Genomic DNA, 27,599 nt, shown 5'->3' with positions numbered 1-27,599 from the left:
GTTACCCAGTGTGGCTCTTCTTGGCTTTTTGAGATCGAAGAGAGATGTCCCAGGGACCTGGCAGGGTAGAGGGCTGGGAAGAAGGGGGTGGGCTGGACAAGCTGGAGCAGGCGCTGCAAGTTTCCAGCCTGCAAGTTGGGAGAGCCTTGTGTGTCCTGGCCTCTGAGTAATCCCCAGCCCTGTGGCTGAAATGTTTTTAGAAGCTTCCATCACCTGTAGATGCTTTAGATGTGGCTGCCGCCCAAGCCTGGAGCCTGTCCTGGGCAGCCAGGCAAGACCATGTCCCCATGCAGAGCTACCCACTGGGGGCTCCCCTCTGAGCATGGGGTGAAGCAGCAACTTTCCCAAGCTTTTGTCATTACAAAGTTTTTAATGAGGTTGTATCATCAGTTGAGTCTTCAGAATGTCCTGAGACAGCTTGACATTGAACAGAAACCACATTCTTTTGAGCATAAAACTAATGTCACTCTTCTTTCTGCAGACTGCAGTTTGTGTAAATTATTTCATTTCACTCTTACGCCTTTCTCTTAAGCTAGCAAGAGAAAATGGGTAGTGTGCACTCCTGCTTGGCCTAGTTAGCAGAGAGCATTTATTTGGAAAGGGCTTGCTTCCTCGACTTCCCTGGGGAAAGGCATCACCCGGAGGCAGGGACAAGTGAATGGCCTGGAGATTCAGATGCAGGCATCCTCAGCCCAAATCATCTTTTCCAAAGTGTCTGCTAGACTCCTGACTTGGAGTTGAGATTTTGATAAGAATCTGTATTTAAATGAGCCCAGCTAGACCCAGAGGTGTTTGCTAATGCCCTGTGGTCCACCTGAGTTAGATGCTCCAACTTGGAGTGGGGAAATTTGCACTTTGCAGCCCTGAGAAGTTGCGAGGGGACATGGGGAGCAGCCCTAGGGTCAGACAGTGGGATTCGGACACTTGACCCCACTGGTCGACACTGATGTGCCTGGTTGGTGTTCTTATCCGCGAATATCTGATGATGATTGTGGTTGCTGGAAAGAGGAATCCCCGTGAGATGTTGGTACATTCCTGGGGTCATAGGCGGCCTGACTCACTCCCTTATTGGCCCCACCCCCAGAAGGTGCAAGGAGTGATGATGGGGAAGTCAGTGCTCCGCTGTGCGTCTGCTTGGCTTCTCACAAGTGATGCGAGTGAGGCTGAGGCTGCAGGTAATCAGAGGGGCAGGGGGTGGCTCTGGTGGGGTGAGGGGAGCTGCCTGCAGGCCTGCATCAGGTGCTCTGGTCCCTGGGACCTGCGACCTGGCCACCCTGACTGTTGGTACCCTGGGAGGCACTGTTTACTGGGCCTGCGATGGATGACTTCACCCCTGGGTCCCTCCCTATCAATTTCCAGACCCAGAACTTTGAGGGGCTGGAAGGGACCCTGAGGCTGAGAAGGATGCTGAGGGACTGATGGAAGGTAGGCAGGGCAGGGCCAAACCAGCCCTAAGGGAAGCCGCATTGGCTGCTGACAGGGTCAAGGTTCAGGACAAGAATTCTGCTTTTCCTGGGCCCCCACAGGAAGCCTGTGGTTGGAGGTTTTCTGTTACGGGAGCACTTCCTCCCTGGGGGCGCCCATCACCCCACACCTGGAGGCAGGGCTGGCGTGAGTGCTCTCAGGGTCCCAGTGCAGGGGGAGCCAGCCTGGACAGAGAGCGGTCAGTGCCTCAGCTCCCTCCTGTCTGGGAGTCTGGCCCAGGATTCCCACCCTCTCCTCTGTTGCCCAGTGCCCACCTGGGCATCTGCAAGTGTGGCTAACGCCCATAACTGTGCCCAGATTTGGCCCTCAGAAGGTGCTCACAGGCTAGCCTGAGCCCCTCGCTGTGTCTGGTATGCAATGTCTCAGGTGTCCCCAGCAGGGACCTGACGGTGGCACTGAGTCTGGGGCCCAGAGGGAAGCTGTGGCAGTGGGGGCGGCAGCGTCCTAAGCCTGTGACGGCCGGGATCATAAGGAAGTGCCTCTGTGGGAAGTGGCGCCCACACTGCCCAGGGGCATCTGTCTAGACCACGTCCTCCTGTGTGGTCACGGGGAAAGCAGAAGTGCCTGGGTGAGGCTGGCCCGCAGCCAGCTTTGCAGACAAGTGAAGAACCCGTTCCCAGGACCAGGGATCATGCCACTTCTGTCTGAGGTCAGCCCACCAGGCACACTGTCCCACCCCGAGGGACCCAGTGGGTCCGCCTGTCAGACCCTCCACGGTGAACATTTGCCGCCTTAGAGTTCCTGCTCCATGTCCCGCAGCGTGAGGAGAGCAGGAGTTAGGTGGACCTCCTTGGGGGCGATGGTCATCAGGGGTCCCCACTGGACGAGAAAGGCCAGACCCTGCATCTCTCATGCTCACGGGGAGCCCAGCACCTTGCCCAGGCCTCAGGTCGGTCTTAGCAGGGGGGCACCCGAGGAGGATGTTCTGTGGCGGAAGGCACGGCCAGCTGGCCACAAACCAGGGCCAGTTGTGCAGGAAGCGAGGCCTCCCAGCTGTGTCACCTTCCACAGAACGAGGATGTTTGATGTGTGCTCACAGCCCTGCTTTCTATCAGCTGAGCAAGACAGACGGTCAGAAAAGAGATTAGTGAAGCACGATTATTCACATTGACTCAGCCCTTAAAACCACATGCATCTTACCCAAGGATTCTGAAATGTGAGAAAACTGAGCCCTTTCCTCCGGCCGGCGCTGTTCCAGACCCATATTTGGGGGCCACTTCCTTCCATCCCTGCATCCTGTCTCCGCATCCTGTGTCTCTGGATGAGGACGCTCAGCCTGTGTGAGGTAGCAAGTGTGGGCAGTGCCCAGAGGCAGTTCCCTGACCAGGGGCCTGGTGTAACCACAGCCCATGCTGAGAAAGGTGCCCTGCTCCTGAGCCCAGTCATTCTGGGCCAAGATGCCACCCTCCCCAGAGACAGGGTGGCAGAACCCTAGAGGGGGCGGAACTGGCGGCCTACCTTGTGTGGTTTAAGAATGTCCTAGAATATCTCTGGGGCTTCCCGGGTGGTTCCGTGATAAAGAATCCACCAATGCAGGAGACAAGCAGATTTAACCCCTGAGTCAGGAAGATCCTCTGGAGGAGGAAATGGTCACCCACTTCAGTATTCTTGCCTGGAGAATCCCATGGACAGAGGAGCCCGATGGGGTCCATGGAGTCGCAAGAGTTGGACATGATTGAGTGACTAAACAACAACAACCAAATGTCTTTTAGATTTTTCAGTTAATTTTGGTTCGCATGGATTGGGAGGATAGACCTCCCGGCTAGAGACCCCTCTCTCAGCCTCTGTTCCTGCTTCATTTCTAACCTCCCCCCTAGCTGTGGTCTCAGGGCAGAGGTGCCTCCTGGGGGCTGCAGGACAGAGTGAGTCGGATTAACCCCTCAGCTGGGGTTTTCCACCTGGAAGGTGACAGCCTGATGGTGACGCACCAGCTGCCACTTTTCCGAGTCTCACAAGCTCTGAATCATCTGGAACATGACTCAGGGTTCAGAAAGGGATGCCCCGCCCACTGTGGAATTCCATCTGCTGGAAAAACAGGGCCTTTGCGGGCCCCAGGGGCCACTAGGCTGGGCTCTGGGCAAGTTGAAGGTTAATAGAACTGGGGTCCGGCCAGCAGTGGCTTATGATGGTCTCTTCCCTGTGGCGGCTGCAGAGTCAAATCCTCACTGTGATTTGGACTCGAGCTCACGCTGGGAATTCTAACAGAGGTGACTCCCAGGCACCTTCCTGCCATCCAGAGGGACACAGGCCTTTTCTAATCTGGCCATCTAGCTGGGCTCCATACCCTTCTGACCTTCCTGGCAGTTTCCAAAGCACCTTGCATTCAGACAGACAGAGGCCCCTTGGTCCACCATTGCCTGGCTGTAGCTGGTGTGGTTTGAACGTGGTTCAAAGGCAGCAGAGTCTCAAAATAACAAGCTTTGCCACAAGGTGCTCAGCTGAGTCCAGGGCCGAGTTGACGTTCCTGGAAGTCTCCTTGAAGGGGTGTGGAAGCCGGCGAATCAGACTCAAAGAGGTCTGTGCAGATGGTGTGTGCACAAATTCCTGAGGTGGAATTGGACCTGAGATGATGAGGTGATGACTGTTCCTCTGTGTCCTGCCAGGGTGAGGTGACCTGGGCCTTCACGGAGCTTTTGCAGAAGAATGTGGATTCCCTGACGGGTTTGCCAAGCTGGGCGGGATGGCCAAGTCCAGGGAGGCAGCAAGGCTGAAAGGACAGAGCCTCATGTTGGCTCCAGCCCTTGCCCATTCAATATGGATGATGGCCTGCGGTCAAGCTGGCCTCACTTCATACTTCTGCTATATATTTTTAAGGAATCACTAGATATGAAGCAAAGAGAGTGGCATTTTGTGGTTTTGGACTTAAAAAAGAAATCCCTATTTGGGCCTGGGCTTGGTGAGGCTCCCAAGCCAGTCCCTCTTGCCTCAGCAGGGACCTTCTTGTCCTTCTGCAGCCAGGTTGGGTCTGGGGGCCCCGTGCAGGACGAGAGGAGTCCAGTCTCCTGGTGCAACCACAGGTGCTTCCTTCCCTGGGGACACTTGGAGGGGGTCATGACCACCTGGGGGTCAGCCCTGCATGCAGTCCTCCACCTACCCCAGATTCCAGATGATTCTTTCTGGGCAGGTTCTGTGACATCTTCACCGAATGGTGAAGGGAAGGAACCTGTGTTTCTGAAGTGCTCACTGTGGGGCTGGGATGGCCCCTCGTCTCTGCCCTGAGTTCCTGGAGAAGGAAGGGTGGGAGCTGCTGGCTCCAGGGCAGAAGGGGCATCAGCTCCAGCTGGAGACACAGGGCTTCCCCAGAGCAGAGGTTTCTGCCCTGCTCTGACACACCCTCCCAGAGCCCAGGAGGAGCTGACAAGGCCTCTGGGTGCTGCGAGATCCTGGAGGGAGGGAGTCCCAGCTCTGATCATGGCTCCAGACCAGTTTTTGCATTTTTTGAGTCTGTTTCTCCTCCACAGCAGCAACACAAAGCCTGTCTCCCCAGGGTTCGCTGGGGACTGTAGGTTACTGCCACTCCCAGAGACAGCAGGAGGAGGCCTCGAGGCTGGTGGTGTCCCGTGTCCAATGCCAAGTCTCTTGCCCCACACCGAGCGCCCCTCCAGGTGGCAAGTGTTTATGATCAGGCATGTGCACACTCCAGGGAGTTGCCCACGGGGGATGTGGTTCCCTGACTCACTCACAGTGGTAAGGGTCTAATGCCCTGGGTTACTCACAGCACACTCACAGCAAAGCGCAGTAGAAATCTCCATTGTGAGCAATGCTGGCGGAATCTGTCAGGAGTGCCTGTACTACTCTTCTGACCACCATCTCACCTTGGCCTTTTGGTAGGATGTTCATTATTCCTATTGCTTATAATTCTTCACAAGACCCAGTAAGTGAATCTCAGCCAAATCCAGCCATCCATCTCTCTGAGGGCACTTTTCAGGCTGCCCTGGCCCATGAGCCAAACTGTAGTGACCACCGGGGTTTGGGGGTATGAGTGTGGTGGAGATGCTTCCAGTGTGGAGATGCTCCACACTTCTGGGATGTGTGGAGCAGTAAGGCAGGATCACCCTGGGGAAGGCAGGCAGTGTGGTGGCGTTTCTGCTGGTTCTCAGCCCCTGAAATCACGCAGACTCTGGGGACACAGGGAGCTCCAGCCAGAATGTCTGGGGTGGGTCTGGACTGTGCACTCTAAGCCCTGAAGGAGGATGGGAGGGGTGCGGCCTGAAGGGGGCCCTGGGTGGCACCATTGCATACCTTGTGAACAGAGGGTAGAGGTCACTCTGGGGCAGCCAAGTCCGATTCTGAAAGAAAGTGTGGAGCCCTTTCCAAGGTCACTGGACCAAATCTCTGGAACTGACCAAACCCCATAGCAGCTGTCGCTCTGAGCCTCCCAGTTCCCTGACCCCATATTAGGTAAAATACCGATGCTATTGCCCACCCTGGAGCATCCTAACCAATCATCTAATGCAGCCATTCCAGTAGGAATTTTCTCTGGAAAATTCCAGAGAATTTTGGGGTGGGGAGCGAGGCTATAAAAATTGGCTACTAGCCTTCAAAAGGGGTCGGCTCTCTCTTGAGCCAGCCCAGTGTGCTAACAGCTCTAATGAGCTTTCTTCTCTTCTCATTCTGCCTTATGTCTGGAAATTCTTTCCAGCCCACGCATGGACCTCAGCAGAAAGGGCGTAATGGGGTTTGGAGTTAGAGGATGCACCCAGAGTTTAGAGCTTTTCAGGTTCATGGATGAGGGGTTGGTAGTAAAAGCTGATGTCACGACAGTGTGTTTTAGAAAGAAAAGCTTTCAGTCTGGGCCAGCCAGATCACACAGTAGACCACTATGGGGATTGGTGTTGGCTTGAGAAACCCGCTTCCCCCTGACACTTGTTTCTCTCCAAGGTGACTGTGTGTGGCTGCGAGGTTCTGGTGGATCTCTGACCGCACTGAGGGGTGTCCCCACTTGTATCACAACAGTGCGGTGTTGTTTTGTTTCTGTGTTAACATTGATTCGGTGTAGCGTGCACTGTATGTTCTACAGTATACTCCTACAGTGGGCACGTGTGTCTTAAATTCCTCATTCATGCAGCTTCCTCAGCCGAGTAGCTGAGGGGTTGGGGGTTTGTTAAAGGAGTAGGTGAGGAGGTAGGGGACTGAGGGAGTAGTGGGAATGGGAGAGTGAGGTGGAGGGGCTAGGGGAGTAGCTGAGGGGAGTGGAGAGGCTGAGGGAGTAGCTGAGAAGCGGGGTAGTGACTTTTCTAGGTCACACAGCTGCAAAGTGGCAGCACCAGGCCTGAACCTGGGCAGCCTGGCCTCAGAGTCTACACTCTGGCCCCCACACTTTGCAGCCTTCCCCATTAGGGGGAGAATAAACATGAGCTGAATTAAGGCATTTAGTTAACTTGAAAGAAGTACAAAAAATGCTCTAGATGTTGACTGTGTTTAATAGCATAGAAAACACACCTTTTCAAAAACAGCTTAACTAATAGAAAACTGAGAAGTGAGTCAAATGAATATAAGTCATGCAAGTTCCGTGCAGTATTTCCCAGTAGAAGGAAACAAACGTGGTGAATAAGTTCTGAGCCTGTTTCCCGCCCCACCCCCACCGGCACCCTCCGCAGCGTTAAGGGCAGAGCCTTGGGACCTTTTCCCCGTGTTCTCCGTGTAGCCCCTGACCTCTGCAGATAGATGCTGCCTTCCAGAAAGAAAGCCTTCTTGCTCAAGTTTTGCTGGTTGTTAAAAATCAGTCTTTAAAAATTAAACAAAAAAATCAGTCTTTAAAAGTGAATTTTATGTGGGAAATTGACAAGATCTGAATGTCCAGCATTATCATATTTAACTATGCAACATGCAACAATGCTGGGGAAGCCTGCGACAGGTAGGATGGGGCACAGTTCCTGCTGGGCCGCTCTCTCCTCCCCTCCCCACTTCGCTTCTCCCTCCTCTCCCCTCTCCTCCTCCCACTAGGCAGCCCACAGGTCCCTTGTTCTTTCTTGAGTTCCAGTCTCTGTTCCTCTTGCTGCAGGGCTGCCAGCCTCCCCCTCCCACTTCCCAGGGTCCTTCAGCTGAGGCTGGAATCTGGGACACTCACCTGCAGCGAAATGCTTTCCTCTATCTGAGTTTTCTTAGGATAAACAGTGCCAACAAAATGTCCAAAACATCAGAGAGGCTGGAGATGATGTCAGGTCTGCTACTGTTCTTGAAAACTTCCATTTTGATGAAGTACATTTAGTAAATTTCAAAAAGAGACTCATGTTTTTAATAGCTATGATAACTTGTGTTTTGAAATTGCCACAAATGTTTTCTTCTTCGACTTTTTATTTTCCAAGTTTTTCACATTTAATACATTTTACTTTTAATATCAGATTTTAAATATTTTAATTAGGAAAGCATGTGGTAGGAATTCAAATAGTACTGAAGAATACACATCATCAAAAATGAAATACACCCAGAACCCTGGTGGTCCAGTGGCTAAGACTCTGCACTCCCAATGCAGGAGGCATACTATAACACTGTTGGGAACCTTAATTTTTATTGAACTAAGTATCTTGAACATCGTTTCATCTCAGTGACCTCTTTATTTTTTAACAGCTGCACATCCTGTAGATGTGCCGTAGCTCATACACAAATCAGCTTACACATATGTAGTATATGTACATGTTTATACATACAGACACATACATTTATGCACACATACACATAAACCCCAATGGACCTTGGACTTCTGGGTACTTCCAGAGTTTTCCTGTCAGCAGTCTCATACTTGGGCATCTTGTACATGTGAGGATGTGCCCAGCTGAATTCCAGGTAGAAAACTGCTGGGTCAGAGGGTCTGGACCTGGAATCTTGGCGGGTGTCACCCGTGGCCCCCTTGCGTGTGAGCGTTGCCCCTAGAGACGGCGTGTGAGTGAAGTGCCTGGGCACCTCCAGGGTGGGCTTCTGGGCTGAAGTGAGGAAGTTCAGCAGATGAGGCTCAAGGCTCCTCCCCATCCACAACCAACAGAAGCAGGGGTCCTGCTCCCGGGAGAGTGTGGCCATGGCCCCAGGCACACCCAGGCACTGAGCCCTGAATTTCCCGTGACAGGAGGAGGCTGTCAGAGCCCTGATGGACGGGGTGTAGGGAATGTGCTTACACTTGCTGGGGGCCAAACCCTAATATTTTTTGGGTTGTCCCAAAAGTTCGTTCGGATTTTTGCATAAAATGTTACAGAAAACCCAAATAAACTTTTTGGCCTACTCAATATATCTCACAAGGTAGGTAATTAACAAGTTAGGAATAATTGGCTCTGCTTCACAGGTAGGGTGAGTCCTAGCTGATAGTTTCACACTGTTTCCTAGCCGCTAGACACTGTTTCAAGCTCTTCATATAGATTACTTATGGATCCTCACAACAACCAAATGAGATAGGTACTATTATTAGACCTACTTTCTGGATGAGGAAACAGAAGTGCAGAAAAGTCCAGTAACTTCCCCAAGGACATACAGCTGGAAAATGGAGATGCTAGACCTGGAACAAGGCCATTTTCACCATAGAGTCCTATGCCTGGGATGTACCTGTGTCTTCTCCATGCGCTAGGGAGGACACTGGGTTACTGCTGAGGCAAGAGGACTTCAGGTGAGATCACGTTGGCAGAGTGTAGGCAAGATGCATGCAAGACAAAGACCGGGTCACCTGGGGCTCTGTGCTATTGTTATGAACGGTCCTGAGACAGCTGCCTTCAGGGCATGGACACTGGGGCTCCCACACCCTCCTACAGGGTTGGAGGTGCCGTGCTGGGGGGGTGAAGGTCAAGTTTCTCCTGCTAGCGTGAGAGGGCAACATTTCTCTCCTGATTTATTTCATTCCTCTCTTCTGCAAATGGACTGTGCATTTTGTGAATTATAAGCACATATGCAGAGTCAGGGGGACTTCCCTGGTGGCTCAGCGGTAAAGAATACACCTGCAGTGCAGGAGACGTTGAAGTCACAGGGTCAATCCCTGGGTCGGGAAGAGGGTGGTACCCCACTCCAGTATTCTTGCCTGGAGAATCCCGTGGCCAGAGGAGCCTGGCCGACTACAGTCCACGGGGTCCCACAGAGTCAGACACTGAAGTGACTGAGCAGGCACACACATGCATAGTCAGAGGAGATGCATAATTAGAATGATAAGGGTTAGAGAAAGAGACTCACAGACTTAGAAAATGAACTTACGGTTGCCAGGGCGAAGGGACAGTTAGGGAGTTTGGGAAGGTCATGTACACACTGCTGTATTTAAAAAAGGATAACCAAAAATAAAATAAAATAAAATGGATAACCAACAGGGACCCACTGTATATCGCATGGAACTCTGCTCAGGATTATGTGTCAGCCTGGATGAGACGGAAGTTTGGGGGAAGATGGATAAATGTGTATGTATGGCTGAGTCCCTTTGCTCTTCACCTGAAACCACAACATTGTTCATCGGCTTCACCCCAATACAAAGTAAAAAGTTTCAAGTTTGGGGGAGGAAAAGAATGATGTGGTTAGTGATTGCATATAGAGCTTGTCTTTTGTCTTCCTCAGTGTGGTGATAATTAATTATAGCCTGTGGGCTTTGTGTTGGGAGAAGAGAAAAATTGCTGTGGTGAAGGGTGCAGACGACAGGGGCCCCGTGGGGCCTCGCGGTTGACTGAGCCGTTAGTGAGTGTTTTCGCTCAGGAACATGGGGGCTAGAAGCTGTTTGACAGAGGGGAGATAGGGAGACTTGGCCTGAAGGTGGAAAATGAGGGTGCCTGCGTCCAAGTGCCTTGTGTGAGGTGATTAAGACACACACACACCCCCACACCTACCCTCGCCTGCTTTCTTTCATCTGTTGCTCAATACTGTGAAATTAGAGTGAAAATGATACGCGACTTGTCCTCCAACCACAGAACAAGCAGCTCTGGGCTTCTGTTTACTGAGATGACAAAGACTTACTGAATTCTAGAAGAGAGAAGTTTTTCGGTTTTATAATTCTTGGTATTCACGTTGTTTACCTAAACCTCTTACTTACGGGTGACTCGCTTTCTTGTTCCCTGAAGTGTCTTCAGCGGTCCCCAGGTGGCTGCTGGGCCCCGCCTGCCCGCGTGATAGGAAAGCCCCGTGTGAACAGGTAAATCCCACGGTTCATTGCGTTTGCCCACCGCCTGTCCATCAGCTATGTCCAGCCCCTCCCCCAGCATTTAAACAGGGGATGTAGGTTCCCTGTCTTGGATAGATATAACTATGTCCAGGGGCACTTCCCTGCTAGCTCATTTGGAGATATTTTTGCTTGTAAATCGGCCATCAGAAGCAGCCGCTGGTATAGGAAAGACCCAGACCCAGTGGTAGGCAGCACAGCACAGTCGGGCTGGGTGAATCCCAATCATCTCTGCTTGTCACTCTGAGGTCTCATCTGCTGATCCAAGCTCTTGAGCGCCAGAGGGGGCCCTGGGTGGCCCTGGAAATCATGTGCCCTGGGTGGACATGTAACAGAGGGGTACAGACTGATCTCTGTGCTGCAGACTTCATGGTCCTGCTCCCGGGGGCTGTGTGGGAGAGAGGAGACAGTAACCGTGTTTCCAGGGAGCGTCTCGGACTTCTCAGCTGTCTTAAGAAAAACGGCAGGAATTGTATCAACCCTTAAAGCAAAAGAAAAAAATAATTCCCACCACACACATTGCTAGGGTTTGATTCTGAGGTTTAAAAAATATGTTGGATCATTTGTAGTCACAGAGGGGTCAGCATCCATTTAACCAGCCTCTAAATCTTCTTTAATCCTACACGGTGACCTTTGGTTTTGCAATTCTGATTCTCTTGATCTGAGAGTCAGTGATCTTCTTGGATTTGAGGATTCCTATTCTGAGGGCTCCATCCTGCACTGGGAAGGGGTAATGTATAATATAGAGACTGGCTACACAGCTGTGGAACTTCTGCTGTTTTGGCTTAAAAACAATGAAAAACAAAGGAAAAAATGAATTAAAGGGATTCTTTAGGAAATCATTTTCTTGTAAATATGTTCTCTGTATCTGTTTTTCCTTCATTGCCTGGTGCCTTTGGATTTCAATGAAGATGAGTTCTAAAGAATACATATCTGAAGTCAGTAGACAATAGATAATACTTTTTTGATTTACGGACTCTCAGCTGACCGTGACTCTGGTTCATATTTGAATGGCTTGTTCTGCAGGGAAGTGGTGGTGGTCAGTGGCTGGGGACCAGATCTGAACATGGGTGACTGAGAGGTTGTACTTCCTTTGTTCATGGGCGAGTGACTGCACACTCCCTCCCTCCTGCCAGCACAGTGCACAAATGCCAAGCCGTCCTGGGTCAGAGAATTAGCTGCGGGGGTCCGGAAGTGAAGGCAGGAATTTCTTTTTGGGGCCTTTCCAGAAGTATTGTTGAGTTTATGTGGATAGTTGAAGTGTTTAAATATTCTTGTTTCCCATTATTTTCAGAGCCAAGATTTCTGAAGACTTCTAGAAACGATTGGGAAGTTTCGAGAAGGCACAAGATACAGGTAAAATTCCCTTTGTTTCTCAATATATCTTGCAGTTTAGCCAAGTTAACACCTTATAGAAGCTTCAGTGGGATCCAGCTGGAGGTTGGTCCTCCTGTGAGATGTTAGGGGCAAAGATCTGGACTTGGCCACTGCCCCTTGGGACTGGCTTAAGGGGAAGCCCCCAGGGCAGTAGGGGCACTGCCTCTCTTTTCTCTCCTCCCCCTGCCCCAGCTGCCTTTCCACCCTGTGCTCCTTCCCCTGCCCCCTTTCTGAAATGCAGTCCCCTGGTCTAGGCATTGAAAGGCCCCATCTTCTTTTTTGGGAGTACAAGGGAGGCTTCCCTGGTATCTCAGTGGTAAAGAATCTGCCTGCCACGCAGGAATGTAGGTTCCATCCCTGGGTCAAGAAAGATCCCCTGGAGAAGGAAATGGCAACCACTCCAGTATTCTTGCCTGGAGAATCCCATGGACAGAGGAGCCTAGCGGGCTATAGTCCACGGGGTCGCAGAGTCAGACACAACTGAGCACACACCCACGTGGGGGTCATCATGAGGTCTGGTGTAAAAAGAGCACTGTCTGTGTCATCTGCCGTGAAATCGAGTCATTTTGTGATCAGTCTTAATTTTTGTTGATAAATACATGGTCAGCCATGTACCTCTAGCTTTAGAGGACAGAGATATGCCAGTTTAATTGATAAAAGCAAAAGGCAAGCCCTCACGTCCCTTTCTTCCTGTTATGCTACTCATGGATTGTGGATGAGCAAGTAGGGTTGTCATTTCCTCTGGCTTTTTGATACACCTGCTGCCAGGATGGTTCTTGGTATCTGCCATGCGTGGCAATCGCGAGAACCAGTTGTGCCAGCTTGGGGGCCAGTTTTAATGAACATAGATAGCTTCACTTCTCGGGACACTTTGCACTCTCTGTGTGTATTGACTGGTTATGTACATGCACATTTTAAATTATTTGCTCTATTGGGCCAGAGCTCTGTAGTTTGTTAGTTTTTCTTTCTGTAGTTGTTAGGAGTGTGTGTTTGTGTTCAGTGTGTGCTCACTCGTGTCTGACTTTTTGTGACCCCATGGTCTGTAGCCCATCAGACTCCTCTGTTCATGGGATTTCCCAGGCAAGAATACAGGAGTGGGTTACCGTTTCCTCCTCTGGGGGATCTTCCCAGCCCAGAGATCAAACCTGCATCTCCTGTGGCTGCTGCATTGTCAGGTGGATTCTTTACCACTGAGCCATCTGGGAAGCCCAGGAATAATTGCACTTATTAGGAATTCTAGTCCCAGGCATTTACATTATAAGTATTTTTTTCCAAGTATTTTCCCATAGATTGTCTTTTGTTTGCTGGACACTTTGTTTCAAAGAAAGATTTTGGGACACAGGAAAATTGAAAGTAAGAGTGTTTCTTCTGTTCAGTACTACATTGAGTTGTTGGAGAATTCCAATGTAAAGGCCTAAGAGGGTGGAGTCTCTTGTTACTTTTACCTTGTGGTCTGTTATAATAATAGCACGAAATATATGCAGGAAAAAGAAGTCACTTCTCATTTTTATGTAAATGTAAAAAGGTCAAAGAAATGGCAGGAATAGATTCCTGTTACTTTTACCTTGTGGTCATAAAAAGCATGCAAGAGAAGAAGCCACTTCTCATTTTTATGTAAGTGCAAAAAAGGGCAAAAAAAATGGCAAGAATAAACACCAAGAAATGGACTGGGTTATGGAACATTACACACAGCTCCACAGGTTAATGTTCTCTATATAATATATTCTCACTGACTTGAATATAGTATAGAGGAGACATAAAAATTTAATACATTAAGTTTTTACAAAGAAGTATAAAGTGTAATTCATTGTTTTAAAAGCAAACATAAAGCGTGAGTCCCCTGAACGTTCTCCCTCCCCAGAGATAATCAGTGTTAACTCTTGGACGTGTGTCTGTGTTCATATGTCTGTATGTGCACCTGTGTGTCTGTGGCCATGCCTGCGTCCTTTTGTATGTTTCCGTGGGTACTTGTCCCTGGAGGAGGGCATGGCAACGCACTTCAGTATTCTTGCCTGGAGAGTCCCCATGGACAGAGGAGCCTGCCTGGCTACAGCCCACAGGGTCACAAAGAGTCGGACACGACTGAGCGACTCAGCACAGCCCAGTGCAGCGTGGGCACCTGTGTTCCTGTGTGTGTCCTTTTGTGTGTCTTTTGTGCGTATCCGTGTGTGTGAGTGGACCTGTGCTTCCTGCCTGGACATATACGGGTCTCCCTGGCCTGCTGCTCTATGCCTGTCTTTCCACACAGTCGAGATGCTGTGTGCTTTTCAGCGGATCCGATGGAGCCGCCTCAGTGTCCTGCACATGTCTCTTAACCAGCCCCCACAGAGGCGCATCCCTCCAGATGCCCTTGCGCTCTCAGTGTGGCCGGCCTGTCCTCGTCCATGTAGCCCTGCACACTGGGTTGGTCCATAGGATTGCTGCCCAAGAATCACTAGGAAGTCGGAGCCGTCTGGAAATTCAGAATTGTCATCAGAAATCCTCCACCTCACCAGCACCCCTGAAAACTGAAACTGTTAGTTGTTTAGTCATGTCCCACTGTTCGCGACCCCATGGACTGTCGCCCGCCAGGTTCCTCTGTCCATGGGATTCTCCAGTCAATAATACTGGAATGGGTTGCCATGATCTTCTTCAGGGGATCTTCCCAACCCAGAGATCGAACCCGGGTCTCCCGCATTGCAGGCAGATTTTTTACCATCTGAGCCACCAGGGAAGCCCCACCAGCATCCTCTAACTGCAATCTTTTAAAGTAATTTCTCTCTGCCTCATGGGGGAATGTTTAGGTGTTTTATATAAGTTTTCTTTATTAGTAGAGTTAAGAACCCTTGGAGTTACTTTTGAAGGTAGGAAAGTCTTATATGATTAGGAGAAAATTAAGAATGCAAATAAATTCCATGTTAAGGCAGAACTTTTCAACAGTGTCATTTATCTAAGTTTGCTCTCTCTGGAGGTCTAAGTGAGGACTGAAGCACCAGTTTTAGTGGCATTTCAAATATCTCCTGGTGCACACAGCATCCTTTGGCCCTTGGGGAAACAAGCCTAGGGGCACATCTTGTGCTGAGCTCCCCATGGTGTCAGCAGCCCTGAAGGACACACATTCCTCCCCAGAGGCAGGCCGACCAGTAAAGTCAGGCCAGGGGAGGGGGTTATCTTCTTTTTGCCAGTGTTAAACTATCTGGGCTCAGAGACAGGTGCACCTGCTATGCTTGGGCACCGCACACCTTCCAAAGAGACAGTCCACGTGTGAAGTGTAGAATGGTGTTGCACAGGTGGTTGGTCCCTCCCGCCACTGGCCCCTCTGCTGTGGGATCCCCGCAGCCCTGCACCCACCCTGCATCTGCCCTTCTCAGCACTTGCCCATCACCACTGCTGATTGATTGCTGATTAACTGATTGCTTTGGACATCTGTCACCCCGCCGCCGTGTCTCATTCCTGGCTCCCATGCAGCACGTGTGTGGCACCCCCGTGCCTGGGTTGAGGTGAGAGAATAAGGAAGGTTTCAGGCATGTGGGGACCTCCTGACAAGCTTGTTTGCCCCTGGGAAGTGGCTGGAGGGGAAAGCCTGTGTCCCGGACACTCTTGCATTGGGGAAGGGGAATGGGGGGCCGGCTCCAGCAAGACTCAGCTCTAAGACTGCGCATGGCCTCGGCAGCTGAAGTGCTGCTCCCGCCGTCCATTCTAAGTGCTGGGGAAACTGAAGTTGAATCAGTAGACTGTCTGTTGTGTGTGTGAACAGAGAACTTCTGAACCTGTTTCTGGTTCCCGAAGGGGCAAGGCCATTTGGCAAGGGGGTGACATCAGCGACACCGCCAGGAGTGGGGGAGGAGAGCATTGAGGGCAGGGGAGGGGAGGAGGGGGCACAGCCTGAGGCTGGACTAGGGGCTGGGCTGGGGAGGGGAGCCCAGGGTGGGGGACAGCCTGGTGATGGGGATGTTGGGCTTGGCAGGCAGCACTGGCAGGGCATGGTTTTGGGGTGACTGTTGGGTTCTCTGCCCCTGGCTGGGGAGGGGAAGGTATGGCCAGGTGTGTGTCTTTCCGCTATCCTGGCCATGGGGCCTGGAGGGTAAGTGGGGCTTCACTTGCCCTGTTGGGCGAACCCCACAGACAAGAAGCCTGAGCAGGCACCGCCGCAGTTGTCCACAGTGGTCACCCGGGCTCCCTTCATGGGTTCCCTGGGGATGCCAGTGAGGGCACTTTGAACATTGGTTTAGCATTCTGTAGCTGACGGAGCACTGACACTTTACATGTGGCGGCGAGTGGTGTCCTCTCTGTGACCCTACAGATGCTACAGCTGATCCCAGGAGGGGAAGACGAGGTGCGGTGTGGGCAGGACAGACCTCAGACAACACCCTTGGCCCGCAGTTCCTGCCTGGTAGGACCCTAGCCTTCAGTCACTAGGCACATCTGGGAACACAGTGCTAGATCAGGACTTGTGTGCTGCACATACTGCGTAGGCGTACATGTACGCACATGCACACGCAGGCATGCATGAACAGACACATATGCACACACCTACTCACATGCACACACCTAAAGGTATATAGAGGCATGAATGAACCTGAATAAATATAGGTCCATGTATGTACACAGTACATGGAGTGCACACACTTACAGATGCACATACGTGCACATATACACTCTGATACACACATGCATGTGTATACATGTGTGCACACACATACGTGCACAGACGTGTGCATGATTTCCTGAAACAGCCCTTAGCCTGTTTTTCTGTGTCCCACCCCCTGACATGCTTCACGGTCACTCAGGTGGAAGGCTGCTGTGTGACAGACACTGACAGGCCCCTGAGAGATGGGCTCAGAGACCCCTTGGGGTTCCATTCTCCTGATGTTTAAAGTGGGGTCGTGCACTCCGGCTGCAGCAGCACAATTACGCGTAGGTAATGGATGTGACATTGTGTTGACCTTGTCTTTCGCATGGGCTCCTGTCTCAGCGTGACACTTTGACATGGGGGAGGCCAAGTGTGCACTCCAGAGCCTCGGCTCCCAGCAGAAACACCCACTGAAGCCGGCAGGATGGGCGCTTGGTCCAGTTGTATCCATTTGAACATTAAGGGCTTTGATTCTTAATGCAGCATCCTGTCAGCAGTCTCAGAGTCCGTGTCCCTGGTTGAGTGCACCGTGGCTGCATGTCTGTGTGCATGTGCCCTGTGCTTTGCTTAGCACTTAAAAATTATACAGAACAATGCATGCTTGTTGAAAAAGAGCAAACATCAAACCCTTTCAATATCATAAAGTAAAACATTTGGCCCCCACACTCCCTCCCCCAAGAGGAGTCAACTGTGTGTGACGTGGACCCTCCTGACCTTTGGCTGTTCATGTGGGTTTTTTTAAAGGCCATCTGGGGACACGAGGCAGGTGGCCCTTGTTATTGTTGTGAGTCGCTCAGTCATTTCCAACTCTTTGCAACTCCACATATCCAGAAATGGCTAGGACTGAAAGGTGAAGGGAAAATGAAATGGCAGAGGCTGGATAGAAGGTCAGCCAAGTCCATGTGCTTGGGTTTAATCTGAGGGAGAAACATTCCGCCTAGGGAAATGATATGCTCCGATTTACATTAAAAACATTATTTTGGCTGCTACTTCTGTTTGGTAAATGTGTTACAAAGAGGTTGTGTCTGTTTGTAATTATATACAACTGCTGGCAACAGATCTAGAAGAAAAAAACAGTAATTTAAAGAGCTCAATAATTTATTATCAAGTCTAGAGGTAGGCAGAAGAAAGCAGGTTTTAAAGTCTTTAGTATGTTGTGAGGGTCCTCAGTTTTTCTGGATTTCTACTTGGCTGTTCTTAGAATGAGATTCTTATCTTCATGTACCTTCATGTTCACAAGGTGGCTGGCAGAGTTCCAGCCATCAGGTTTGAGTTCCAGGCAGCAAAAGGGGGAAAGGCTGAAGCAAAAAAAAAAAAAAAAAACCAAAATAAAGCTGAGTCAGCCTCCTTTAAAAAGCTTTCCTGGAATTCCTACCTTCTCTAACTTCTGTTCACAGTTCTTTGTTCAGAACTGCCACCAGGGGAACTAGCCAAACTACCATTCCTATGTAAAATCAAGATACTATTAGTGAGAATGAAGGGACATGGGTGCTGGGACAGGAAGCCAGCAGTCTCTACCCCAGGAAGCAAGAACAGAAGCAAAAGTGAGGGCGTGGGAGGCTGTGGAGAGTTCAGGGTGGGGGGATGAGCGTTGCTTTTATTGGACCAGTAGTGGTGGACATGGACTTGGGAATGAGCTCAGCGTGCGTCTGGTGCATCCCGAGCTGGTAGCATCATCCACGCTGACAGCTCTCCCCCAGGGCCTGGGTATCCTACAGCTTCGTAGGATTTCTGTGGGTGTATTTAGTGTTCACTGGACACTCTGGGATTGCTGAATGAGTCCCATTCGGAGCCTCTCACCTGGCCTGGGCTTCTGGACCCACCTGTACCTCACTTCCCTACTAAGGGCTGGAGAGCAGGGACCCCACCCTGGGCCCAGGCCGAGGGTGACATGTGACCCACATGATGGGTCTCTCTAAGACTTGGCTCCTTGTGAGGCAGCCCTGTCTTCTTCCCCTCCTAGCCTCCTCAGCCTCCTGGCGTATCTGATGTTGCGTTCAGTGTGGCTTGCGCCCTTGTCGCTGGGTGTCTGGGCCTCATTCCCGTGGCCTTGGCCTGTAGCCCAGGGCCCATCCTCTGATAGCTGTGTTGGCGCAAAGCCATGCTCCATTCATGCTTCAGCTGTGGCTGCTTTCGAGCCACTATGCCAGGCTCGAGGACCTGGGACAGAGGCTCCAGGAATCAAACAGCTGAAAATAATGCCCTTTTAAGCTGTTTGTTGACAAGAGGTGCCGCCTCCACCTAGGATGGGCCAGTCCCTGCAGGAAACAGACTCGGTGTACTCCTTGATTAATAGGTACGTCGGGATGGAGAACAGACACTGGGTGGAGGCAGGGAGCCTGGCCAGGCAGCCTTCGGGCTGGAGGAGGAGGTGCAGAGTGGTTCCTGAGCAGGGAAGCTGGGCGGGCAGATGTGGCCTGGCCCCTGGTGTCTGGCCCTTGTCCAACATCCCCCCAGTGGCAGGTGCTCACTGTGAAGTCCCCTGTGATTCCTTCCTTAGTGAAGTAATCCAGGGTGGTAGTGCCCCTTATTACACATAAAAAGTAAATGCAATTTAAAAAAGACCCTCCCTCCTCCAGAGCACTGTGGAGGGTAAGCTGTGCTCCCTGCTAGACTTTGGGAGCCAGACAAGCCCACCATGGGTATGATAGATAAATTCCCAGGCAAAATGAGGAAGGAGCCAGGAGCACTTCCTGGAGGCGGTGACTTAACTAGGGCAACAGGAAGCCAAAACGTCTCCCCAGACCCTCTTGAGTGGTTTGGTCTGCTCTGATATGTCAGAGGGCAGTTGGTCAGGCACTGGCCTGGGGCAAGGTGAGGAAGGTCTGGGGAGGCTGAGCCGGGAGAGTACCGCTGGAGAGGGAGTGAGGGGCTGGCTGTCCCTCGCACACCCTGAAGAGTGGTGGTCAGGAGGCTGACCGTGATGGTGGGGGTAAGGGGAAAGTTCTAGAAAGGGAGGGCCTCGGGCTGTCAGTTGGACCGGTAGATGTGGAAATGGGTTGGCTTGGTGGGGGTGGAAGGAAGAGGAGAGGGTGAGGGTGACTGACTCGTGGGGGAGGGGAGAGGCAGCTGCTCCCCCTTTTTGCAGAAGAGGGTACTCAGCGTGAGGAGGAGACTGAGAGCCTGTGGACTGCGCTGGGGGGCCCTGGGGGCAGCGTGTAGAGAATGCAGGGGTCCCACTGCATACTCTTCCCCACGTGTGGTTGGCAAGGGTCCTGCCTCTGCTCCGGCCAGTGTTTTAGTTTAAACCTTTCCCGAGAAGCCGGGAACGAGTCCATCTCAGAGGTTCACTGGGTTCCTGGCGGGGCCTTGGGTCAGAGGCAGACCCCAGGGTTATCGATAATTGCTCCGATCCACTGATATCCGCAGGTTCACCTGCGGGCACATTCATCATGTATTCACCTCACATATGGTGCACGGTCTGAGCAGGCAGCAGCCAGACTCAGGTGGTCATGGGGCAGGGACAGAGGGTGGGCGCCAGGAGACCTGGGGACCCCCAGCCTCAAATTTCTCTCTTAAGCACTGGCCTGTTCTTTCCATGAGGTGGCATCGGGTGGCCCTGTCCTTAGCAGGAGATCAGCTGTTCCTGCACGACCTGGCCCTGCGTGTATGGATGTGGTGTGTGTGTACATGTCTGTACTTAAGCACGCATGTGTGCTTGCACGGGTGAGTGTGCTTACACATTTCAGCCTCCACCTAGCTCTCTGGTCTTAGCTCTGGCCATCATCCTTGATGAGTATTACAGGAACTGGGAAGCCAGAGTCTCCACGGGAAACTGAAACCCCAGTTCCGTTCCCTTCCTTCCCATCACTTTACCAGCTGCACACGGTGCCCACACAGGGAAGAAGCTGGGCAGCCAGGCGTGTGTTTGTCCCCCCGGTCGGGTCCCTGTCTGTCCTGCGTTCCAGGCCAGTCTGAGGAGCAGGAAGCCCTGACCCTGTAGCGGCTTCTGGGGTGCAGTGTCTGTGTGGGGCTGTCGCCCTCAGGAGGCCCCTTACGTCTCCCCACTCCCTTCCTCCGCAGAAGAGTCCGTGGCTGAGGCTGTGGTGAAAGTGGAGCCATGCGCGGGGGCGGGGGTGATGTTGAGAGAACAGAAAGCAGGCGTTATTGCCACACATCCTGACTTGCATCCTTTCCTTTGCACTTTCTTCCAGAATTTCTTCAGAAGGCCGTAGGGCAGCGCGCTGTTTGAGAACCAGGTGGCCTTTCACGTTTGCACTGGTGAGAGCGGCGGACCTCACCCAGAGTGCTGAGAAATGCGGGGCCTGCAGGCTTGTGCCGCCCACCAGCTCCGGGCTGCGCTGCGGCTCTGAGCGGCCACCACCCCACCGTGACGCCTGCTGTGGGCTCCGCTGCCCGCCAGCATTTGCTGCTGAAGCCCCCGCTGAAGCCCTGACTGATGAGGATGTGTGCCCCTGTTGGGGGGCTGCTCACCGCCCTCGCCGTGGTGTTTGGGACGGCTGTGGCCTTTGCTCCCGTACCTAGGATCACCTGGGAGCACAGAGGTGAGGGCAGAACGGTGGCAGGTGCTGGCAGTACCGGACGGGGATGGGCGCCCTGCGCCCTGCTCTGGTGTGGAGAAGCATGGGTGCTCTTGGCTGCTGGGTCCGTGTTCTTGGCCCTTGTGTGTGGACAGAGGGCCTGCACTGCCACGTTGGGGAGATGCTCCGATACCTGGAGACACTTGCAAAGCTTCTTCTTGGCCTTCTGATTTGGTTTCTGAGTCAGGGGGTGCGCGTGAAGGAAGTTTATCTTCTTTGTGCCTGACGACCTTTGGTGCACACTGCCCAGACACAAACCATAGTAGTGTTTGTAGTCGGCAGAATGTGGAGCTGAGCTTCAGGCTAATTGTTTCCATTTGCTGTTTATTGGTGTCTCTGTCATTTTCTGTCTTGGGAGCTCTATCTCGGGATGTCCCAGTCTTTCTGACTCCGTGGTCCTGAGCGAGCTGTGCTTGCAGGATTCAGCTGTCTTGTGCAGAATTCCCAGCACTGTGTGCTGGGAGAGCCTCTAAGCACATCTTTCTTCAACACGGGAAAATTAGAAGAGGGGAAAGTGAGAACACCTAATGCTTCGATAAAATCAGAACTTGGTGATCCGTGGAAAGCCAAGTTTAAAATTGATGCTGGGACGGCCAAAAAGAAGAAACAGCTCCCTAGGAAAGAGTGTCAGTACATTTATATTACTTCTAAATAGCTAGTCCTTAAATTCCTCATATTCCTAAATAGCTATTGATGCAGTGACCTAGTAAGTGAAAAAGTCACCTGTTACTCTACTTTGTAAGTTTGTGGTGGTTATCCTTAGAAAATGCTGCAATAGATTTTTTGTATAAGACTTTGAGGTAGATAATTTTTTCCTGAATAAGAAAATCCTAAATAGTTTTATTCTTCATAAACCTCATCTGTGGGTGATTAAATACACAATAAATAAGAGTTTGATGGGAGGCAGAGGGAACCGCATTTGTCAGCAGTTTAAGGTATCTGGCCTGAGGTCCCTGGGAGATCATAAGGTCATACTGCCTCAAGGTCGTGTTCCTACAAGGTCACATTCCTGGGAGGTCACGATCCTGGGAGGTCACACTGCCGGGTTTGGAATTCAGCTGGGCTGAAGGGAGCAGGAAGGGAAGTCATGCCACAACACTGGTTAAGCGCAATGGGTCCATGGTGGCCTCACACTTGGTGGTGGCCTCGGCGGGTCTGTTTCACCCAAAGGTGCCTGAGTTCTGGCTTTGGCCCGGGCCTGGCCACCATGGGAGTGCAGACCCCAGGCATGACCCTGGTGGGTTGGCAGTGCGCTAGAGGGAGATTGGGTGCTCCGGCTATGTCCAGGCTCAGAAATACCTAATACGTTCTCCTCTTGCCCTGCCCTCCCCAGAGGTACAGCTGGTGCAGTTTCATGAGCCGGGCATCTTCAACTACTCGGCCCTGCTGCTGAGTGAGGACGAGGATACCTTGTTCGTGGGTGCCCGGGAAGCCGTGTTTGCCTTAAACGCACACAACATCTCCAAGAAGCAGCATGAGGTATGGTGTGGGCTCCCTGTGCCCCTGCTGTCTTTTTCTTTCCAGCATTTTCTCCTCAAGTCCATGCACTGGGCTCTTCCTGGGGTGGCGGTCCCTTTCTTGGCTGTGCAGCCTTACCCCAGTGGCCGGTCCCATGGGCCATCTTGCACATCCAGCGAGCAGCCTCCCTGCCCACCAGGGCCTAGGGCACTGTTGTCCAGAAGCTCCTCTCCTGCCCTGTGTCCACGAGCCCCATCTCAGGGTGTTTGCCCTGTTAGCCTCTGTCCTCCCCAGGCTGGCAGCTCCCTCAGGGATCACCCTCTTTTTATCTTGGATTATTGAATGTTTTATTACGGAAAATCTCAGGCACACATGGGAACAGAGGGAGTGATACGATGAGCCCTGTACCCCCTCTTGGAGAAGGCAATGGCAACCCACTCCAGTACTCTTGCCTGGAAAATCCCATGGGCAGAGGAGCCTGGTGGGCTGCAGTCCATGGGGTCGTGAAGAGTCGGACACGACTGAAGCGACTTAGCAGCAGCAGTACCCCCTCGAGGCTCCTGCAGAACAAGGGTTCACCCCTATCCTCTCGTCCCTGTCCTTGTCCTCTGCTCCCGGTGGGAGCAAGTCCCAGCCACATGTTCTTCATCCCCAGAAGTTTCCCAGAGCATCTCCTAAAGGTGGGACTATTTTCTTTTTTTCCAAAATATCATTATTGCATTCTAACAATTAATGTCATCAAATAGTGTTCAAATTTCATGGACTCTCACATTAATGATGTTTAACTATTCAGTTTGCTTGGGTTGAAATCAGACTGTCTGTGTGGCCGGGCACTCTGCCATCGAATCTCCATTTCTAGAAGCTGCCCTCGGTCCACTTGCTGGGAAAGCTGCTCTCAGTCCTGTCGGGCCCCCAGTGTTGGTCTGGCTCCTTTGAAAGGCGGGACCCTCCTCCTAGGTGGGCATTCTCCTTGCTCTTGACCATTACAGTCTAGAGCACACCAAAAATTGCAGAATGGGACATTTTGCCTCTACCTTCTCCATCTGTGTACTGGAATATTGTCTGTGAAGGGGGGACTGCCCATCGCCAGCTATTCACATCTCCCAAGGCTAGTTCCTGTGGAAGTGGCAGGATCAGAGCTTAAAATCTTTGCCTTTCTTTACTAGTTTGCAAAATCACGGATGAGTTCACTCCGAAGGGAGACAGTAGGTGTGGAGACTGTTTTTAGTATGACTGTGACTCATGGATTCAAACGTTTGAAGTGTGTCAAGCCACTGCAGCCAGACCCTCCCTCAGTGTTCAGACTGTCCCCTCCTAGCCTCTGGCAGTCTCTCCTTGGCTCCTGAGTCCTTAAACACCGCACAAGTGGTCGGTGTAATTTTCTTATTTTCTGAAATCAAGCTGGCCCACACTCATCTTATGCATTTTCTGCCCCAGACCTCTCTTATCTTCTTGTTTTTGTCTTCATCTCCAGAGGCAGGCATAGTACTTAGTTTCTGTTTCACATAAATGAGACTGAAGTCATTATGCTGTGAAAATAAAGTGTTTAAAATTGTAAGGCGCTTAGAGCAGAGGGGTGTTCACAGCCTGACTCCCTCTCAGCCCCCACTCCTGGTGTTGGTCAAACCCCAGTCTCCTCGACAACTCGGGCCAACACTGTCTTTCAGAATCTCATGCTGGGAACTCCCTGGTTCCACTAGGCACATAGATGCTCAGTCAGAGCCTGCATTGTTCTGTTAATTCCCTGACTGTGGCCCTTCAGACTGACCAAGAAGCTTGGGCCCTGTTGCCGTGAAAGAGAAGAAAAAGTGAAAGGACCCCAGGCCAAGCTTCAGTGAAATCCCCGAGAACGTGGTTAAGGGCCTGTCAGAGTTCATGTTCCCGTATCCTCAGGCATTGCCTGTAGATGATGAAATTGTGCACATTTTAATTGCAAAAGAAAGTTACTGTTTGGAATGGGACTTTGTTCTGCTTTCACGCGTCCTGGTCCTGATGAGGGCCCCCATTTCTCTGAAGACATGTCACTAGGGGGTTCACGTCACTGCTGTGGAGAAGCTCCTCCTGCTGCTTCCTGACCCCCGAGTGCCTGAAGCCAACTTCGGTTCTCTGGGGGAAAATGTATTTTGGTGTCAGAGATGGACTATCACATGGGCAGATATGGCATCTGGGGACGGTGAGGCGGGAGTGTGGGAGCCTTCAGTGAGGCAAGACTGCTGCTTCCCTGGGAGGTGAGGGGCCAAGGCACCTGCCAGCCTGACTGCCCATCCACCTGGTGTGGAAGGAGCAGGAACCCAGGTCTCAGCGGAAAGACGCTCGACCTGCGGAAGCCATGTGGCTCCATCTCTTTCACCTGCTCCCATCACATAAAATTTAAAGCATCGTAACCCTGCTGTTCCGCTGAGCAAGTAAATATCAAGACTTTTTACTGGACTCAAAAATCACTTTTGAATGGTTGAAAAGACCCACTTGATGTTTGAAAGCGCCTGCAGTTTATTTAGGGACTTCCCAACTGTCCCATGGCTAGGACTTTGTGCTTCTGTTGCAGGGGGCAGGGGTTCCATCCCTGGTCGCTGAACTGAGCTCCTCCATGCTGTGTGGTGCGTGCCCCGCTCCCCCAAAAAAGAGAGAGAATGCCTGCAGTTTAGGTTTTGATGACTAATTCTCCCCACTTCTGGTTGTTTTGTTTCTGAAGTTGTTTTGCAGTGAGTAATGGTCATCTTTCTTCCAGGCCCCCTTTCAGGCTGTGCGGGGTGAGGACCACAGAACACTCTCGAAGCCCCTGTTGCTCACGTGCAGTAGTGTCTGCTCTGAGCCCCACTTTGTAATCTGAGATGTTAATGCCTCGGGGAATACCTGTGTTTCAAATACCAATGTGTGCTTTGTAAACTGTGTATTTATATACCAGTCTGTCCTTTTTATTAAAGGGGGAACATGCACTGAAATGGACTCTTTCCTTCTTCCTCACAGGCTTATTGGAAGGTCTCAGAAGATAAAAAAGCAAGATGTGCAGAAAAGGGGAAATCAAAACAGGTAATTTATTTTGCAAGCTTCAAAGACCACCCGGGGAACGGCTTACTTGTTTTACTCTCCCCAGTGCCCCGACTTGTGCTGGGTAGCCCCCGGAGTGTTCATTGCTGCTAATCCTGCAGGTCACCTCTCTGTTCCCACGTGGTGAGCTTGGGGCTCTCAGTGCCAGTGCCAAACATACCAGGCTTTTGAAAATTACTTTAAAGTTGATCTGAGTTTAATTGGTCCAAATGGCCTGCAACTTTGACTGTAGAAAATGATGTCTGATGCTTGCTGGCTAAAGGTGTAAAACGCAGGGAGGCCTTGTGCCTCTCCTGAACAGGAATGGCCTGGAGGGGTTGCTACAGGATTTTTGGCAACATCTATCCGTTCCTGGAGATTCTGCTACTTCTCTAGGAGATACTGGGCACTTCAGCATGGGGCTTCCCCGATGGCTCAGTGGGTAAAGAATCTGCCTGCGGTGCAGGAGACTCTGAAGATGCAGGTTCAATCCCTTGGTCGGGAAGATTCCCCTGGAGGAGGGCATGACAACCCACTCCAGTATTCTTGCCTGAAGAATCACATGGAGAGGAGCTTGGTGGGCTATAGTCCATGGGGTCACAAAGAGTTGGACACAGTTGAGCAACTCAGCACAGCCTGGTCCATCTGGGGAACACTGGGCTGAATGTCCATCTCCCTCCAGAATTCTGGGTTATCCCCACCCGCTGGGCCAATGTCAGAGTCTCAGAGTACAAAAGTCCCATCTTCCTTGGTCGTTGGTTAAGACAGCTCGGTTATGGTCAGTTTCAGTAGTTGGTGGCTAATTTCAAAACAATTAAAATTTAAACAAAAACAGAAATTTTGGCTAAACTTTTTTTTTTAGCAAAATACTAAGCACTGTCACGAAAGTCACTAAACTGGAAATGAGGGAAAATGCAGGCATTGCAATGTAATAACAGGTGTCGCAGGGAGTTATCTTAGACCTAAGTTACAACAGGCACTTGGGCTGGGCCCACGTGGAGGTCGCACAGCGGACAAGGGTCCCTCCCTGTTCTTTCACGGAGTATGAATTACTTCCAACCAGTTTAAAAACAGTCATGGCAAAAGAAGCCTTTCCTGAGTGGAGATAATTTCAGATGTTAACGCATATAATCCCAGTACATTGCAGCCTAAAATAGCCAGTGGGTTCCTCAGTGGCATCTGGTTTTCCTGATGGGTCTCTCTGATGTGCAGCCAGGCTGGGAGCCCCTCCTTAGTCCTGCCTCTCCCCTGAGCTGGGCGGGCTGGGCACACCCCTCTCCTGAGCAGCACTGTTTCCAGTTGCATGCATTAGGCTGTCAAGGGTAGGGTCCCCCAGAGAAAAAGGAAAGCAGAGGGAATTCTGCACAGCACACCCCCACGTGGGTCTGCCAACACAATGAATGGTTCGTGTTGCTCCTGAGAGCAAACGCATTTTTTCCTCTGCTGGGTGTCCACTGAGATTCAGGGTCAGCTCTCCTTGCTTTCTGGCCGGCATGTCTTTGCTGAGTATAGATCAGTGACTGAGGCAGCAGCCCGTGAACCCTGTAGAAACTGAAGCATGCAGGCCAGCTGCACATGTAGGACTGCCCAGGTCTGGGATCAGATCTCAGAGAGCCTGCCCCCACCGTGCCGGGCAGAGCAGGGCTGGCCTGTGGAGATGGAAAGCATCTGAGGCCCGAGGTGGTCAGCGAGCTGTGAGGAGCTGCTGCCAGGCGTGGTCCCTGTTCTAGAGCGAGCAGGTGAGCCTTTGGGACCGTGGAGGGCGTGCGGTGGAACCTGCTCAGTGCTTGACCCATGTGCTTCTCTTCCCTGTAGACAGAATGCCTCAACTACATCCGTGTGCTGCAGCCACTTGGCACCAGCGCCCTTTACGTGTGCGGGACCAACGCGTTCCAGCCAGCCTGTGACCACCTGGTGAGGCATGCGGGCGCCCTGGTCGGTGGTTGAAGTGGAGTGGGGCTCGAAGCAGCGCTGAGTCGTCTCT

General features: G+C 51.6%; 1 protein-coding gene across 6 annotated transcripts in view; it reads left to right on the top strand.

Annotated features, from left to right (window-relative positions):
- SEMA4D (semaphorin 4D) overlaps window positions 1–27,599 on the top strand; it is a 161,094-nt gene that overhangs the window by 72,859 nt on the left and 60,636 nt on the right. For all 6 annotated transcript variants that reach the window (XR_011484960.1, XR_011484959.1, XM_020886118.2 and 3 more), the window contains 5 exons: window positions 11,895–11,956; window positions 20,744–21,094; window positions 22,464–22,609; window positions 25,556–25,618; window positions 27,431–27,529. Coding sequence is in view for 4 of the 6 variants with exons in the window: in XM_020886118.2 (XP_020741777.2) it covers window positions 20,989–21,094; window positions 22,464–22,609; window positions 25,556–25,618; window positions 27,431–27,529 (414 nt within the window). In the remaining 2 variants the exon portion in view is untranslated. The remainder of the gene's footprint in view (window positions 1–11,894; window positions 11,957–20,743; window positions 21,095–22,463; window positions 22,610–25,555; window positions 25,619–27,430; window positions 27,530–27,599) is intronic.

Source organism: Odocoileus virginianus, chromosome 31 (assembly GCF_023699985.2).
Source record: "Odocoileus virginianus isolate 20LAN1187 ecotype Illinois chromosome 31, Ovbor_1.2, whole genome shotgun sequence".
NCBI classification, from domain to species: Eukaryota; Metazoa; Chordata; class Mammalia; order Artiodactyla; family Cervidae; genus Odocoileus; species Odocoileus virginianus.
Note: the sequence above shows the minus strand (reverse complement) of the source record. Positions and strands in the feature narration are given on the sequence as shown.